The 17,077-nt window shown below is 41.2% G+C and overlaps 1 protein-coding gene and 1 long non-coding RNA gene across 2 annotated transcripts; one reads left to right on the top strand and one right to left on the bottom strand.

Moving 5' to 3' along the window:
- Positions 1–1,970: 1,970 nt before the first annotated feature.
- Positions 1,971–6,365, bottom strand: LOC117338599. Its single transcript, XM_033899957.1, has 2 exons — positions 3,567–6,365; positions 1,971–3,515 (listed from the first exon to the last, which is right to left on the bottom strand). The coding sequence occupies exons 1-2, from the start codon at positions 6,363–6,365 to the stop codon at positions 1,971–1,973; spliced, it is 4,344 nt and encodes a 1,447-aa protein (XP_033755848.1).
- A 1,267-nt stretch (positions 6,366–7,632) lies between these two features.
- Positions 7,633–8,839, top strand: LOC117337887. The gene is made up of 2 exons (XR_004534910.1): positions 7,633–7,756; positions 8,374–8,839. It is a non-coding gene; the product is annotated as an uncharacterized LOC117337887 (long non-coding RNA).
- The last annotated feature ends 8,238 nt before the right edge of the window (positions 8,840–17,077 follow it).

Genomic DNA, 17,077 nt, shown 5'->3' on the forward strand with positions numbered 1-17,077 from the left:
ATGTTTCGGTGAGGATGCCCTATAAAGTCGACAACAGATTTACGCTATCACAGGCAGAAAAACACGAACATACCAGTCTATAAAATCACACGCACATACACTATACGCACGCATTTCGTACCATCGGTTTAATTTTGTTGTAAAGTTTTGCAATGAAATAGTAAATAACAAATAGGGTTTTACATCATATTTTCACATTTTCTTGTAAATAGACCATTTTAATTATTTTCCCGAAAAAAAACGTAAAAATTCGCGTATGGTTACTCAAGTGCAACATTAATCCCATTTCGCAAATCCATGAAGACGCCTGTCACGCTCGCATAACTAGATTGGTAATTATGGTAAGTATTTTGTGGTGTTTCTATGTGGTATGTATGTAGGGTTTGTATTTAGTGGTGCGCTACCTATAAGTCGGACCTCTCTGTCAGGTAAGTATTTTCGATAAGGCGGAGAGATACCAGATGACGGGCGATCGGTAAGGCACGCTCTGGACGGAGGATCGTTCGAGGTATTGGAGACATTGTTATATTTGTCTCATATGAGTGAAAGCACAGAAAGCTGACTGTGGTAAGTGTTTGCCCCTTTTTGGTTTATATTGCCCATGTATTTATCCGATTGGATTATAGTATTTACCTGTAGGAGACCGGTCAAGCATTTATAGTTGATGCGGTCCACTCGTGCGTGACTGAGTTGTTTACGTGTATGTTTGAATTTCTATAACTGGTTATTGTTTTATCAATATGTTATAATGGTAACTATAGTATCAATAAGCTGTATAAGCAAGACATTTGTATATCAGTCATGTATTAGTTGTATACGGGCCAGTTATTGTCATGTATTTAGTGTAAAGTAAGCGTATGCGTTTTCTATAGGTATGGAGGCCCATAGGTGATAGACTGTAATTATTTATTGTACGCTGTGGACCCGCATGTTTACCTAACTGGTAATTCGCATAAGTATGCTATATTATTCAGTAATTATAGTAATATTTAAGTAATGTTATTTAATTATCATGAATTTATATATAATTGTATATCTAGAAACCCCAGTTTGTTAGGAGTGTAAATGTATGGAAGCGCGTAAGTGAAATAAATATCTAGCTCTTGTATACGCGAAGAGACTTTTAAACTACCTGGAATATTACGGATTTCTACAAACTATGTCCTATTTTCTGTATTTACCAGCTTTCTACCGTGGATTATCAAGGGAACTGGGTGAGATGGACCAGCCAACACAGTAACAGTTTTGACCATGACAGGGTCATCTACATGTGATAGTCAGTGGCGGTATAACCCAGCCTTGTTTCCCGGTGATGCAGTTGACTCATATAAGTCAGTGGTCAACAGTTCGACCTACATGTATACCTGTGTGGTTTCCATGTGGCAGTGATGATGATTCCGATATCGGCTGATTGTTGTGTTAACACTGAAGCGTTATGAGATACTGAAGTATCTACATGTACGCTCATAGCTGGCTACTCATGTGACGTGATAAGGACAGAGGACCAGAGGAGTTGATTGAAAAGGAAGAGGACAGAACTTTTAAAAAGTTCTGTCCTCTTCCTTTCACTCATATGCTTTCACTCATATGAGACAAATATAACAATGTCTCCAATACCTCGAACGATCCTCCGTCCAGAGCGTGCCTTACCGATCGCCCGTCATCTGGTATCTCTCCGCCTTATCGAAAATACTTACCTGACAGAGAGGTCCGACTTATAGGTAGCGCACCACTAAATACAAACCCTACATACATACCACATAGAAACACCACAAAATACTTACCATAATTACCAATCTAGTTATGCGAGCGTGACACATCCTCCCGCTTCAGATGAAATTGCCACAATTTCACAAAATATCCACCTCGCATAACATAAAGAATACCAACACTACGTATTCCAACTGGAATTCCTGTGATCTCCCCGGACCAACGACAGCAACGTCCCACTCTATATCCAATATAGGTTCCTACATCCGGCTGAGATAATCCGCTCCAACATTGTCACAACCCTTGATGGCCCGCAAGCGAAACCTGTAAGGCTGCAACATCAAAGCCCATCTCATCAGCCTTCCGTTAGCTGTCCTCGTCCGGTTCAGATACGTCAATGGTTGGTGGTCTGTTTCCAAAACAAACTCCCGTCCATACAGGTACGGTTCAAACTTTTGTATGCCCCAAACGATAGCTAGGCACTCTCTCTCAATAATGGCGTAATTCTTCTCACGGGGAAGAAGCTTCCGGCTAGCGTATGCTACCGGCATCGGCTTGTCGTTCTCCTCTTGCAGCAGAATAGCCCCAATACCCGTATCGGATGCATCAGTCCTGAGAATAAACTCCTGTGTAAGATCCGGTAACTTCAGAACAGGACTGCTGGTCAACATCGTCTTCAAAGTTACAAATGCCTTTTCATGACTGTCGTTCCACTCAACCTTATTTGCGAGTCCTTTCTTGGTCAGGTCACTCAGAGGTATGGCTATTGCAGAGAAATTCGGTATGAATCTCCGATAAAAGCTCGCTAGTCCCAGAAACGATCGCACTTGTTTCTTTGTTTCTGGTTTCGGTGCCTCTTCTATAGCCTTGATCTTTTCCTGGTCTGGTCGAAGTCGCTTATCTCCAACTACATACCCCAGACAAGGTAGAGACATGAAACCAATCGAACACTTCGTAGGTCGTGCCGTCAACCTCGCTTTCCTCAACCGACCAAATAATTCCTTCAACACTTCCAGATGTTGTTCCCATGTTTCCGTAAAAATGAGAATGTCGTCGATGAAATTATCCAACCAGTCCATTCCCGCTAACAGTTTCCTCATAAGGCGGCTAAACGTCGCAGGTGCGTTAACTAATCCAAACGGCATTACCCGAAATTGGAACAGTCCTTGGGGAGTGCTGAATGCAGTCTTTGGTTTCGCATCTTCCGCCATAGGCACCTGCCAATATCCCTTAGACAGATCCAGCTTAGAGAAGTAACGCGCTCCTGCAAGCCGACCGAAGATGTTGTTTGTGTCTGGCATTGGTTCAGCATCGAACACTGTCACACGGTTTAGCCTCCTGAAGTCAATGCAGAATCTGTTGCTGCCATCCTTCTTCTTCACCATTACAACAGGTGCGGCATAGGGCGATTCCGATGGTTCAATGATTTTCATATCAATCATCTTCTTGACCTCATCCATTATGACTTCCTTGGTGCTGTATGGTAATGGATACTGCTTCACACGAACAGGTTCTGATGTTGTCGTATGAATGTCGTGTTTAGCTAAGTTGGTATGGCCAGGCATGTCCGTGAGTACATCTGTGTAAGAATGTAGTAGCTCGTTGACATCCTCCAACTGTGATGACGTCAATTCCTCAGCTATGACGACATCATCCACTCCCTCTTTACCAGTCTTTGACGGAAGTGTCTCTAACTCAGGGTTTCCTTCATAATCGTCTTCGTCCTCATGAAGAACCGCTGTGGCTATACACCCAAGGATTCCGCTAACCTCTGGATCCGACCTTTTGACTTCTGGTTCTACATACTACTTCAGAAGATTCACATGGAGTGTCTTAATCTTACCATCGCGATTTACTCGATAGTCCGACGGTCCAACTCTCTCAACTACTTGAAATGGTCCACGCCACTGCATTAGCAACTTATTGGCTTTGGTTGGCAACAACACCAATACCTTGTCTCCTGCTTTCAGTTGTCTAACCTTCGATTTCCTGTTGAAGTACTTCTTCTGCTTCCCTTTGGCCATCTTTAAATGTTCCTTTGCCAACTGACACGTTTCCTCCAGTCTTTCCCTCAAATCCATCACATACTGATATGTAGATTTGACTTCTTCATCTGGCACATTCTTGGTCCACAATTCCTTCAAAACCATCATTGGTCCACGTACTGATCTTCCGTACAATAGTTCGAAAGGGGAAAACCCCAAGCTCTCCTGTGGAACTTCTCGGTAGGCAAATAACAATGCATTGATGAACTTGTCCCAGTCCTTTGGTCGTTCCGCACTCATCCTCCTAAGCATCTGCTTAAGCGTACCATTGAATCTCTCAACCAACCCATTGCACATGGGATGGTAAGGGGTCGTTGTCAATTGCTTCATTGACAGCAGCCGGGCAACTTCACGCATGACACCAGAAGTGAACTGCGCCCCTTGGTCCGAGAGCATCTCAGCTGGAACTCCAACCCTACTAAATATGTCAACCAACGCTTCTGCTACTTGCTCCGTCTCTATGCCACGTAGCGCTACAGCCTCTGGATATCTTGTCGCGTAGTCTACTACCGTCAAAATATATCTGTTTCCCCTATCTGTTGCTGGTTGAATTGGTCCAATCAAATCCACTGCAACCCTCTTGAATGGCGTATCAATCAGCGGCATGTTCCCCAGTGGCGCTACAGGAACCCTTCCCTTAGAAATAGTTCGCTGGCATATATCGCATGACCTGCAATACCTTGTCACATCTGCTTGGACGCCGGGCCAGAAGAATTCCGAGAGAACACGTGCTGTTGTCCTCTTGACTCCTTGATGCCCCGCCATGATGGATGCATGTGCAAGGTCCAACACCGCCTGTCGAAATTTCCTGGGAACTACTAACTGCCGAAACTCCTTCCCATTGGCTACCTTTGGACTCCGAAATTTCCGGTAAAGCAAACCCTTATGGTAGAATATTACCGAAACTCCGCCATCTTGTCGTTCATGCTGGTCGTCTAACTTGGCCATATCCCTAAATCTTGACAAAGTAGGGTCCACCTTCTGTTCCTCCTTAATCTCGTCCATTGTCCCAATGTCAGTAACTTCCTTCACCTGTAGTGCACGATATCCATTCTGATTCCTTTTCTTCTGAGATCTCGTCTCTACAGCCTGTATTCTTCCATTCTCGCTTTGCCAATCGTTGTCAGGATGGTTGGGGGGTCTCGCACCGTGTACATTACCAATTATCAGGTCGTACAGGGGTGTCTCCAATACCCAGGCATCAGTTGTTCCTCTAAAATAGGGTGTGTCAATTTCTAACTCAGCCACAGGCACCTGTATCCTGGATCCATCTGCAAGCGAACACACCTGCTGCCGGTCAGAAATCCTAGAAGGGTCCACCAAATCCTTCCTCACGACAACACCGCTACAACCGCTATCCCTTAACACCGTAACAAAATGGTCGCCAACATATCCACTTGCTATCGGCATGCCTCTGTCTCCAGCCATCTTTATGTTGCATGACTCACTGAGAGTGGGAGGACTTCTATCAACTGAAGGAGATGATGCCTGTACCCGAGTACCTTCACTGCATCTTCTTTTACTTCTACTTCTAGTAGATCTTCTCCCTCGTCCTCTTGTTGACAAGTGTTTGCGTCTACAAACATCCTCCGAGCCAATCTCCCCTACTACAGCAGCAACGTTAGATGACTTCTTACCCCGACACTCGTACGACAAATGACCTGGTTTTCCACAAGAATAACACTTCCTCTCCTTTGATGGCAGTGACGACTTCCCACGAGAGTTGTCTCCTGTGTGTGGACTATTGTTCTGTTGTGGTTTGCTATCAGCATGCTTGGTCGTCCTTGTAGTCATTAGGTTACTCCTACTACCCCTGGCATCAGCAAACTGGTCCGCGAGCTTGGCCGTCTCTTCCAACGACTTCGGGATTCTTTCCTTCAAGAATAACGCCAGATCTCTCCCACAACAATAAATGAATTGATCTCTGATAACAAGATCCATTACGCCTTCATAAGTCTTTTGAGTCCCTGTCATCTCTACCCATCTCTCAAAGTAATTCTCCAGTCTCAAAGAGAACTGAGAAAAGGTCTCCCCGCTTTCTAGTCTTGCAGAATGAACTGCCTTCCTAAAACCTTCCTCTGTCTTCTCAAAGCGCCTGAGCAAAGCCTTCTTAAGCTCCTCATACTTAAGTGCCTGTTCCACTGGAAGTCGAGAAAAAACATCGAGTGCCTTCCCCTTCAGTAGAGCACTAAGATTTGCTCCCCAACTAGCCGAGTCCCACTTCTGAGCGGTCGCATATCTCTCGAAACGCTGCAAATAGGCATCCATGTTGTCTTTACCCTCTTCGAATGCGGGCAGCTTAGGACCCCGTAATGCTGTTCCATCTCGCACCGTTGGTTTTGACTGGGAAGCTTGCAATTCCATCTGCCTCTTATGTTCTTCAATCGCCCTCGCTTCGCTCTCTCTCTCTAGCTTTGCTTTTTCCATCAGCATCTCCTTCTGGAAAAGACGCTCCTTCTCTTTCTCTTCAAGCTCCTGTAGCCTTACCCTTCTGTCTTCTTCTCTTTCATGTCTGGCCTTGGCTTGTTCCTCAGATACGAACTGGCGTAATTCCTGACCCTGTAAACCAAGCTCCTTACCATACAAAATCAATTCCTCGCGTGTCGACATGATGTAAGCTATGTAAAACAAAGAGCATATAACAAAACAATGAATAATTATGACTAACACAATTACTTAGGTACTCACCCCAAATCCTCGAATACTTGTACAGGCCTTTTCCCCCGTCTCAGAATAGTGTTACTCACTTGCTCACCTATACCACTTTCCACACAGTATCCAGACTGCTGTGAAAGAAATGGGGAACCTAATCCTAACTACATGTAACCTGTGGAAAACCTTTCCAGCATCTACTGACAGAATGTAAATCATGAAATCAACCGAGCAGACTAGCACCAGTCATCCCACCGCTGCCACCAAATTGTAACTGTGGTCAGAGCGGCACAGCCATACCCAGTATTGATAACACAATAAAGCATTCTATACAGTATATACATATTTATTTACAGTATTTATAAGGCTATTATATATACAAAATGCACACACACTCACACTCACACTACACATAAGGATATATACAGTCTTTTTAAAAGTTCTGTCCTCTTCCTTTCCAATCAACTCCTCTGGTCCTCTGTCCTTATCACGTCACATGAGTAGCCAGCTATGAGCGTACATGTAGATACTTCAGTATCTCATAACACTTCAGTGTTAACACAACAATCAGCCGATATCGGAATCATCATCACTGCCACATGGAAACCACACAGGTATACATGTAGGTCGAACTGTTGACCACCGACTTATATGAGTCAACTGCATCACCGGGAAACAAGGCTGGGTTATACCGCCACTGACTATCACATGTAGATGACCCTGTCATGGTCAAAACTGTTACTGTGTTGGCTGGTCCATCTCACCCAGTTCCCTTGATAATCCACGGTAGAAAGCTGGTAAATACAGAAAATAGGACATAGTTTGTAGAAATCCGTAATATTCCAGGTAGTTTAAAAGTCTCTTCGCGTATACAAGAGCTAGATATTTATTTCACTTACGCGCTTCCATACATTTACACTCCTAACAAACTGGGGTTTCTAGATATACAATTATATATAAATTCATGATAATTAAATAACATTACTTAAATATTACTATAATTACTGAATAATATAGCATACTTATGCGAATTACCAGTTAGGTAAACATGCGGGTCCACAGCGTACAATAAATAATTACAGTCTATCACCTATGGGCCTCCATACCTATAGAAAACGCATACGCTTACTTTACACTAAATACATGACAATAACTGGCCCGTATACAACTAATACATGACTGATATACAAATGTCTTGCTTGTATGTCAGGTAAGTATTTTCGATAAGGCGGAGAGATACCAGATGACGGGCGATCGGTAAGGCACGCTCTGGACGGAGGATCGTTCGAGGTATTGGAGACATTGTTATATTTGTCTCATATGAGTGAAAGCACAGAAAGCTGACTGTGGTAAGTGTTTGCCCCTTTTTGGTTTATATTGCCCATGTATTTATCCGATTGGATTATAGTATTTACCTGTAGGAGACCGGTCAAGCATTTATAGTTGATGCGGTCCACTCGTGCGTGACTGAGTTGTTTACGTGTATGTTTGAATTTCTATAACTGGTTATTGTTTTATCAATATGTTATAATGGTAACTATAGTATCAATAAGCTGTATAAGCAAGACATTTGTATATCAGTCATGTATTAGTTGTATACGGGCCAGTTATTGTCATGTATTTAGTGTAAAGTAAGCGTATGCGTTTTCTATAGGTATGGAGGCCCATAGGTGATAGACTGTAATTATTTATTGTACGCTGTGGACCCGCATGTTTACCTAACTGGTAATTCGCATAAGTATGCTATATTATTCAGTAATTATAGTAATATTTAAGTAATGTTATTTAATTATCATGAATTTATATATAATTGTATATCTAGAAACCCCAGTTTGTTAGGAGTGTAAATGTATGGAAGCGCGTAAGTGAAATAAATATCTAGCTCTTGTATACGCGAAGAGACTTTTAAACTACCTGGAATATTACGGATTTCTACAAACTATGTCCTATTTTCTGTATTTACCAGCTTTCTACCGTGGATTATCAAGGGAACTGGGTGAGATGGACCAGCCAACACAGTAACAGTTTTGACCATGACAGGGTCATCTACATGTGATAGTCAGTGGCGGTATAACCCAGCCTTGTTTCCCGGTGATGCAGTTGACTCATATAAGTCAGTGGTCAACAGTTCGACCTACATGTATACCTGTGTGGTTTCCATGTGGCAGTGATGATGATTCCGATATCGGCTGATTGTTGTGTTAACACTGAAGTGTTATGAGATACTGAAGTATCTACATGTACGCTCATAGCTGGCTACTCATGTGACGTGATAAGGACAGAGGACCAGAGGAGTTGATTGGAAAGGAAGAGGACAGAACTTTTAAAAAGACTGTATATATCCTTATGTGTAGTGTGAGTGTGAGTGTGTGTGCATTTTGTATATATAATAGCCTTATAAATACTGTAAATAAATATGTATATACTGTATAGAATGCTTTATTGTGTTATCAATACTGGGTATGGCTGTGCCGCTCTGACCACAGTTTCCAATACCTCGAACGATCCTCCGTCCAGAGCGTGCCTTACCGATCGCCCGTCATCTGGTATCTCTCGCGCCTTATCGAAAATACTTACCTGACAGAGAGGTCCGACTTATAGGTAGCGCACCACTAAATACAAACCCTACATACATACCACATAGAAACACCACAAAATACTTACCATAATTACCAATCTAGTTATGCGAGCGTGACTGTGGTCAGAGCGGCACAGCCATACCCAGTATTGATAACACAATAAAGCATTCTCTACTTCAACCTCAAACAGTCTGTGTCAAAAGCGGAGAACACACGGAATTGGGCAACGAGTCCCAGACCATAATATTCGCCTTTTGACATAGATTTTTTTTATCTTTCTTTGGATATACTGAACGGTATTTTTAATAGCTGGACTGCGAATGATAACGCATAATACAATACAGGGGTGTTAATAAACAATAACACTAACAGTCTTTACTGAAACACACCGCCCGGGGCGATGACCTTATTTTCACTGCTGTAGCGAAACTCTGTACATGGAACCCTGCACACACGTGTGTATGTGTGTGTATCATTTCGGGAAGACAGGCTTACCCGACACTTTACTGTTGCTCATCATCACATTACTGTCGATATTATCCTTCCGAGATCGAGCACACATCCTTCCATCTTCCAGTCACTTTCCGCGCCTTCACTCCATCATCCAAGCTCAAATCAACCCGGAACTCCTCTTGAGTTTTCCAAAACGAAACTGCCAAGGGCGACAACTGCGCCAACACCTATTTAAGGTCGCACACCACCATTTACTATAACTATATTTACCTATACACAAATATTTATTCTGACAGTCTGTAGTTACCCTCTCTAGGAGCAGCGTAGCATCAATAGTTAGTGATCTTCCTGAGTAGCGCCCATTCTGACTTCTTCGAAGGAGACGTTCAGCGTGGTACCAGCATTACCGTTTGGTGGCACTTAGTGCTTGTTGGAGCAGGAGAGGCTCTGGAAAGTCTTGCTCATTTTGTAAAGAAATTGTTTTCAGGTTCGAAACAATTTTATTGGTGTATTGATGAAGCATTAACTTACAAGTAATTGATGTCCTGAAGCAGGAAGATGCAGTTTATTAGCCCATCATCATCCGATCAGATGGTGGGCTATTCAAATCTCCCTGCGTTCGTTGTCCGCCCGTAAACAATTCTTGTTAGGTCCATCGCTATTTCTCAGAAAGTACTGAAATGATATTTCTGAAATTTCATATGTAGGTTACCCGTTGTCCCTAGTTATGCATTTTTCATTTTGGGAGCAGTCTGGAAACAACATGGCCGACAGGCAGCAAGCTTGGATTTTGACAATTGAAATTTGTTATCGCTATTTCTCAGAAAATACTGAAGGGGATTTTCTGGAATTTCATATGTAAGTCCCCTTAATCTCAGGTTGTGCATATTGCATTTTGCGATGGATCAGAAAACAACATGACCGACAGGCAGCCATCTTGGATTTTGACAATTGAAATTTGTTATCGCTATTTCTCAGAAAGTCTGCCCTTCAGATAGGGCGTAATAATTGTACCCAATGCCCCCATTGCATGATCGTAAGAGGCGACTAAATTTGGGATCCTATCTTTTCTCTTCTTTCTGAACAACTTTCTTCAGTCGGCTGGTTTACAGCATTTAGGACGTATCCTCTGAGGTCCTTTGCTCGGGAACATATAGACATCTTGACACAACTACAACAAGTTGGTGAAGGTAATTATTATCTATACTATGTGTAGAATATAATTATGATAGTCGCAAGTTCGTATTCATGGTAGGAACAGTAATACTTATAATTGTCATTGTATACTTAGGGCAGTTTTCTGTATATTTCAGGGGGGTTTCTTATTTTTGTATGTCTCGTCCATGTCGAGGAAATAAAAAGAACTATCAGCAGCAGTTAATGTCATCTTATTATTCATTTGGCTGTGACAAATTGCTTTTTGAACTATTATGTATTTATTGTGTCACACTAAGTTAAATTCAATGGTGGGGAACCATGTAATTGATTTTTTTATCTCTGGAATTAAAACTTAACTTATTGCTAAAGATATTATAGAAAATTATTTGACAATTTAAACAATGACCAGGACCAGGATGAAAACAATTTTACAAAAAAGTCTTCTTCGAAATGTCATCTGCACACAGGTAAAATACAGTAAGACAGGTACTAGTGTAAATTGTTTATATATTTCTATTTTTAGGCTAGCACAGCCATAGGCAAATATTTACATTAGGAAGTGTGTTATAAATTGTTGGCGAAAGACAGCAGGAAATTTCCCTCTTTCTTCTGAAGAAACAAATTCAGAATTTTGAAACTTTACATAAAATCTGGTTTTAATTTCATATTGTAGAACTATTCTCTCAATTTCAAGCTACAAATGTATTTTGATATTGGGATCACACCATTTTCTTAAATTTTCACATATTTTACAATTGCAACTGTGACAAATAAGAATTGTAATTGAAGACCTCAGATCGCAAGTAATTACCCTCTATGTTCTACTTAAGAAAAACTTAATTCAAATATTTTTGAGACTTCGCATAAAATATGGTTTCCATTTCATATTGTAGACCTTTTCTCTCAATTTCAAGCAATTTAGATATAAAGAAACACATTTTCCATAATTTTCACTTCTTACAGAGGCCGAACGGAAGCCGCTTATGTTCAAACAACCCATATTTGGTTATTAACGCTGTCTTGTGGCGATCCTCCGCTTCGATTTTCACCTGCCAGTATCCCGAGGCCATATCCAAGGTGCTCATGAAGACTCACCCGGAGGGTGTCAATGCAATCCGAGATATTAGGAAGGGGGAAGGCATCCTTTACCGTGACATTGTTCAGAGCTCGAAAATCCACACAGTAGCGAAGCCCTCCATCCTTCTTCCTGACCAATACGGGAGCAGAAGCCCAGTCAGAGGCGGAAGGCTGCATTACCTCTCTATCCAACATTTGCGTAATGTGGTTTTCCTCCTCTTTTTCAAAACCAAGAGGTGTCCTCCTCAAAGGCTGACGTATGGGTTTGGCATCTCCAGTATCAATCCTGTGCCTGATATTTCCAGTGAACCTTCCGAGATCGAGATCATCTTTCGCAAAAATGTCCTTTAGTTCACTCAACAAGCATTTCAGCTTTTCAGCTTCCTCTGGAGAACTGCCCTGCGGGTAGGGCGTAAGAATTGTACCTGCTGCCCCCATTGCATCATCGTAAGAGGCGACTAAATTTGGGATCTTATCTTTTCTCTTCTTTCTGAACAACTTTATTCTTCCTAATGTCTCCCTTGACAATGCCTCACTTTTGGCCTTTAGTTGAGCGTTCGCCGCTGTGAGGAAGGCTTTGGGTTCTGTCCCTTGGCCGAGACATACCAGAGTCTCTAAAAATGGTAGTTACTGCTCCTGCTTAGCGCTCAGCATACAAGGAGTGGGACGACTGGTTCGCCCGTTGTCAGTATAATGTGACCGGGTGGGATGTGCTGCTGGGTGTCTTCGGCAGTATGCTTCAGTGACGTAGCACCATAAATCGGCAAAAATTCCGGCCTATCACAAGGAGACTTAACACGAACATACCGCAGCCTCCCAATACACACCTACGCACTCACCACACGCATTCATGTCGCACGCACGGGAGGCCGTCCAACAAAATAAACCAAACCAAATCCTCTGGAGAAAGTTCATTTACCGACCGATCATACAACGCCTGAAGGTGGTTTGGCAATTCTGACTGTCCCTGCAGAGTTGACAACCTGCGGACGTCCCTCTCTGGCACAGAATCCTTTACTATATCTGTTAGCTCCACACCACTTCCCAGATATGTTCCTTTGTTAACCGTAACAAAATTAGGAGAACTGGTTCGCCCGTTGTCAGTATAATGTGACCGGGTGGGGTGTGCTGCTGGGTGTCTTCGGCAGTATGCTTCAGTGAGGTAGCACTATAAATCGGCAAAAGTTCCGGCCTATCACAAGGAGACTTAACACGAACATACCACAGCCTCCCAAAACACACATACGCACTCACCACACGCATTCATGTCGCACACACGGGAGGCCGTCCTTAAATGACCTTAGCTGTTAATAGGACGTTAAACAAAATAAACCAAACCAAGCCCCCATTGCATGATCGTAAGAGGCGACTAAACTTGGGATCTTATCTTTTCTCTTCTTAACAACTTTCTTCTTCCTAATGTCTCCAGACTCCCTTGACAATGCCTCACTTTTGGCCTTTAGTTGAGCGTTCGTCGCTGTGAAGAAGGCGTTGGGTTCTGTTCCCTAGCCGAGACATACCAAAGTCTTTAAAATGGTAGTTACTGCTCCTGCTTAGCGCTCAGCATACAAGGAGTGGGACGACTGGTTCGCCCGTTGTCAGTATAATGTGACCGGGTGGGATGTGCTGCTGGGTGTCTTCGGCAGTATGCTTCAGTGACGTAGCACCATAAATCGGCAAAAATTCCGGCCTATCACAAGGAGACTTAACACGAACATACCGCAGCCTCCCAATACACACCTACGCACTCACCACACGCATTCATGTCGCACGCACGGGAGGCCGTCCAACAAAATAAACCAAACCAAATCCTCTGGAGAAAGTTCATTTACCGACCGATCATACAACGCCTGAAGGTGGTTTGGCAATTCTGACTGTCCCTGCAGAGTTGACAACCTGCGGACGTCCCTCTCTGGCACAGAATCCTTTACTATATCTGTTAGCTCCACACCACTTCCCAGATATGTTCCTTTGTTAACCGTAACAAAATTAGGAGAACTGGTTCGCCCGTTGTCAGTATAATGTGACCGGGTGGGGTGTGCTGCTGGGTGTCTTCGGCAGTATGCTTCAGTGAGGTAGCACTATAAATCGGCAAAAGTTCCGGCCTATCACAAGGAGACTTAACACGAACATACCACAGCCTCCCAAAACACACATACGCACTCACCACACGCATTCATGTCGCACACACGGGAGGCCGTCCTTAAATGACCTTAGCTGTTAATAGGACGTTAAACAAAATAAACCAAACCAAGCCCCCATTGCATGATCGTAAGAGGCGACTAAACTTGGGATCTTATCTTTTCTCTTCTTAACAACTTTCTTCTTCCTAATGTCTCCAGACTCCCTTGACAATGCCTCACTTTTGGCCTTTAGTTGAGCGTTCGTCGCTGTGAAGAAGGCGTTGGGTTCTGTTCCCTAGCCGAGACATACCAAAGTCTTTAAAATGGTAGTTGCTACTCCTGCTTAGCGCTAAGCATATTTGGAGGCGGACGACTGGTTCGCCCGTTGTCAGTATAATGTGACCGGGTGGGGTGTGCTGCTGGGTGTCTTCGGCAGTATGCTTCAGTGAGGTAGCACTATAAATCGGCAAAATTTCCGGCCTATCACAAGGAGACGTCAACACGAACATACCGCAGCCTCCCAAAACACACATACGCACTCGCCACACGCATGCATGTCGCACTCACGGGAGGCCTTCCTTAAATGACCTTAGCTGTTAATCGGACGTTAAACAAAATAAACCAAACCAATAATGTTTATGTTATAAATGCATATAAATTATAATTTGAAATCTAGACAAAAGTAAAATACAGAAAACTTGAAAACACGGCTGAGATATGTTTTCATGAAAGGTGTGATCTCCTTTCTCTAACTTGAAATTCAAAAAAAAGAAGTGACAGCAGTTATAGTCTGATTCATATTATACCAGAACCAGAATATCTACTGTTCTCCCACAGCTGGATTATGCACTCATACATTGTATACAGGGTAATGATCATACCACTTTTGATAAAGTCTTTATTGTTTCAATAGTATTAACAAACTTTGCCATTATACTATTGTACTATTATATAACTTTCACCAGCATTCTACAGAACACAACCATGTGTCATTCACAAAGGCAAATGGACCTTCTTTTTTTTTGAAGAATGTGGTTATTTTGGAGAAAACAGGGTGTATTTTTCTAATAAGCAAATAAAATTAAATTTGAACATTATTTCAAATAATACAAACCCTCTTACGAATGATGAAATAAAATATAAGACATAAAAATAGATAGTTAACCCTGAAGCATATCAATTTGGTATGCTTTTGTTTTTATATTATGATAGAGGATACAGTTTACCAATGGTAAATCATTATCCAGCTCTCTAAATTTTCTATGTCTCCAGAAATGTGTGTTTTTTTCTAATTTTCTTGTGTTTCTATTTGTTTAAAGTTAAGGGATTTGATTTTTTTTATATGATTACATCAATGTACATACCAGAAAAAAATCATCAAAATATTGAGATGATGGAAAATTGCCTCCTAGGCTGGTGAAGGAAAGCATGGAATATAGCCCTTTATGAAAACCTGAACATTGACAAGTCAAATTTGCTTCATCCTACAGCTAAAACAAAATGTGTACCAGTGGAAAACAAAAAGCAAAACCAGAAGTGACTTGACATTTTAACAGTGACATTTTTACAGTGACATTGACTGTTGACCTAGTGATATTTCTAATCTCTGGTCAGCTGAACCAAGACTGAAATCTGTTAAAAAATAAACTAAACTCATTCATTATAACCTGGAGTAGAAGGTCATTAACTGTTATTGTTAGATATCATATATAATCAAATCACTGATGGTATCGCAGTTCAATCACCTTTTTATTTCACTCCCCATTCCAAGTGAAACAAACCTGAAGAAGTTGAATTCTGGTCTTCTATCATATTATTTGATTTTTAATTAAACTTGAATTAGAAGATTGTTCCAAACTACTGAAAGATTTCTGTTAATTATTCACCTATCATTAGGATTGATAATGAAATTATCATTATTAATAAGCAGTATCTATACAGAATGAAATGTTTTCACAATTCAATACATGTAATTTCTTTAATCAACACAATAAAGGACACTTATAATAAAGTTCAACAATATATTGCTTCTTGTAGAGTGACTGTTAAGGAAGTTTTAAGTAAAATGGAATCAATGGAAAAAATAGTTAATTTATGAGTTGAGTATTTGGTTTGAATTGCCAAGCATAATTAAACTACATGTATTACTCTTACAACTATTATTGATATCATTTTTACAACCCACAAACACCCTTTTTGTACTTACTCCCAGCCCTTGACAAAGCCAAACACATTTTATCTGGTCTACTCCCCACCTTTATTATTACTAGTATTTATTTGTCTTTTTTCCCCACTATCTTTCCTAACCTCTTCTCTCTTTCACATTTTCCTGTCTGTCTTGTCAATAAAGTGAAATATTTACTATAATAAATATAGTATGAATATCATTTTGATATACAATAGGCAATACATTAGTTCATATGTTCCAATACTGTGCCCTCAAGCAGATGTGAAAGATGTTTGTCTGTGAAAGGTTGTGGGTCATAGTATGTGATGTGGAGGAATGAGGCTGGGAGAACTGCCCCCCCCCCCCCCCCCCATCCATTTTTTTGTTTTGTTTGGTATGTATGCCATGGTAATAAAAAGTTGCTGATGTATATTTCGATGAATACGCAATGACATGTTGTTTTTATGCCTAGATTCAGTTTGTAATAAAAAACAGTGTTAATAAGACTGAGGATGAGGGCGAGGATGTGACAATCAGGTATCTTAACAGTATATGTCAGGATAGTACATTCACATGATGATGATGATGATGATGATGATGATGATGAGATTGTTGGTTGTACATGTGAGAGTGAGATGCTACGTAAGAAACCAACATTTGTGTTGAGATATATAAATTACATGAAAATGAAAATAAAGAATAATTATATACATGTACAAGTAATAATTCTCTGGTCACCTGATGTCTTATTCAATTAAAAACTTGATAAATTAGATTCCTACTGTTTTAATGAAATATTCATAACAAAGAATTAATTTTTTCTAAGCTAGCGACTTTGACTGTTACACATGTACAGTGGATCTGTATGTTTTAGAACACTTTCTGACAACTAGAAAAAATGATAATAAATGTGCAAGTTGTCACCTGAAAACAACATCTGGACAGACAAGAAAATAAATGTTGAACCATAGCAATGTTGTTTTTCATACTGGGTACATTAATCATGTCCAAGCATATTGTATGTGATGCAATCTTTATGTTCTAATATCTTTAAAAAATAGTGAAAAAGTACAAATAAGATCCAAGCTAAGAATTGTTTTATGATTGTCAAGT

The sequence above is a fragment of the Pecten maximus genome, chromosome 11, assembly GCF_902652985.1.
Source record: "Pecten maximus chromosome 11, xPecMax1.1, whole genome shotgun sequence".
Classification (NCBI taxonomy): domain Eukaryota; kingdom Metazoa; phylum Mollusca; class Bivalvia; order Pectinida; family Pectinidae; genus Pecten; species Pecten maximus.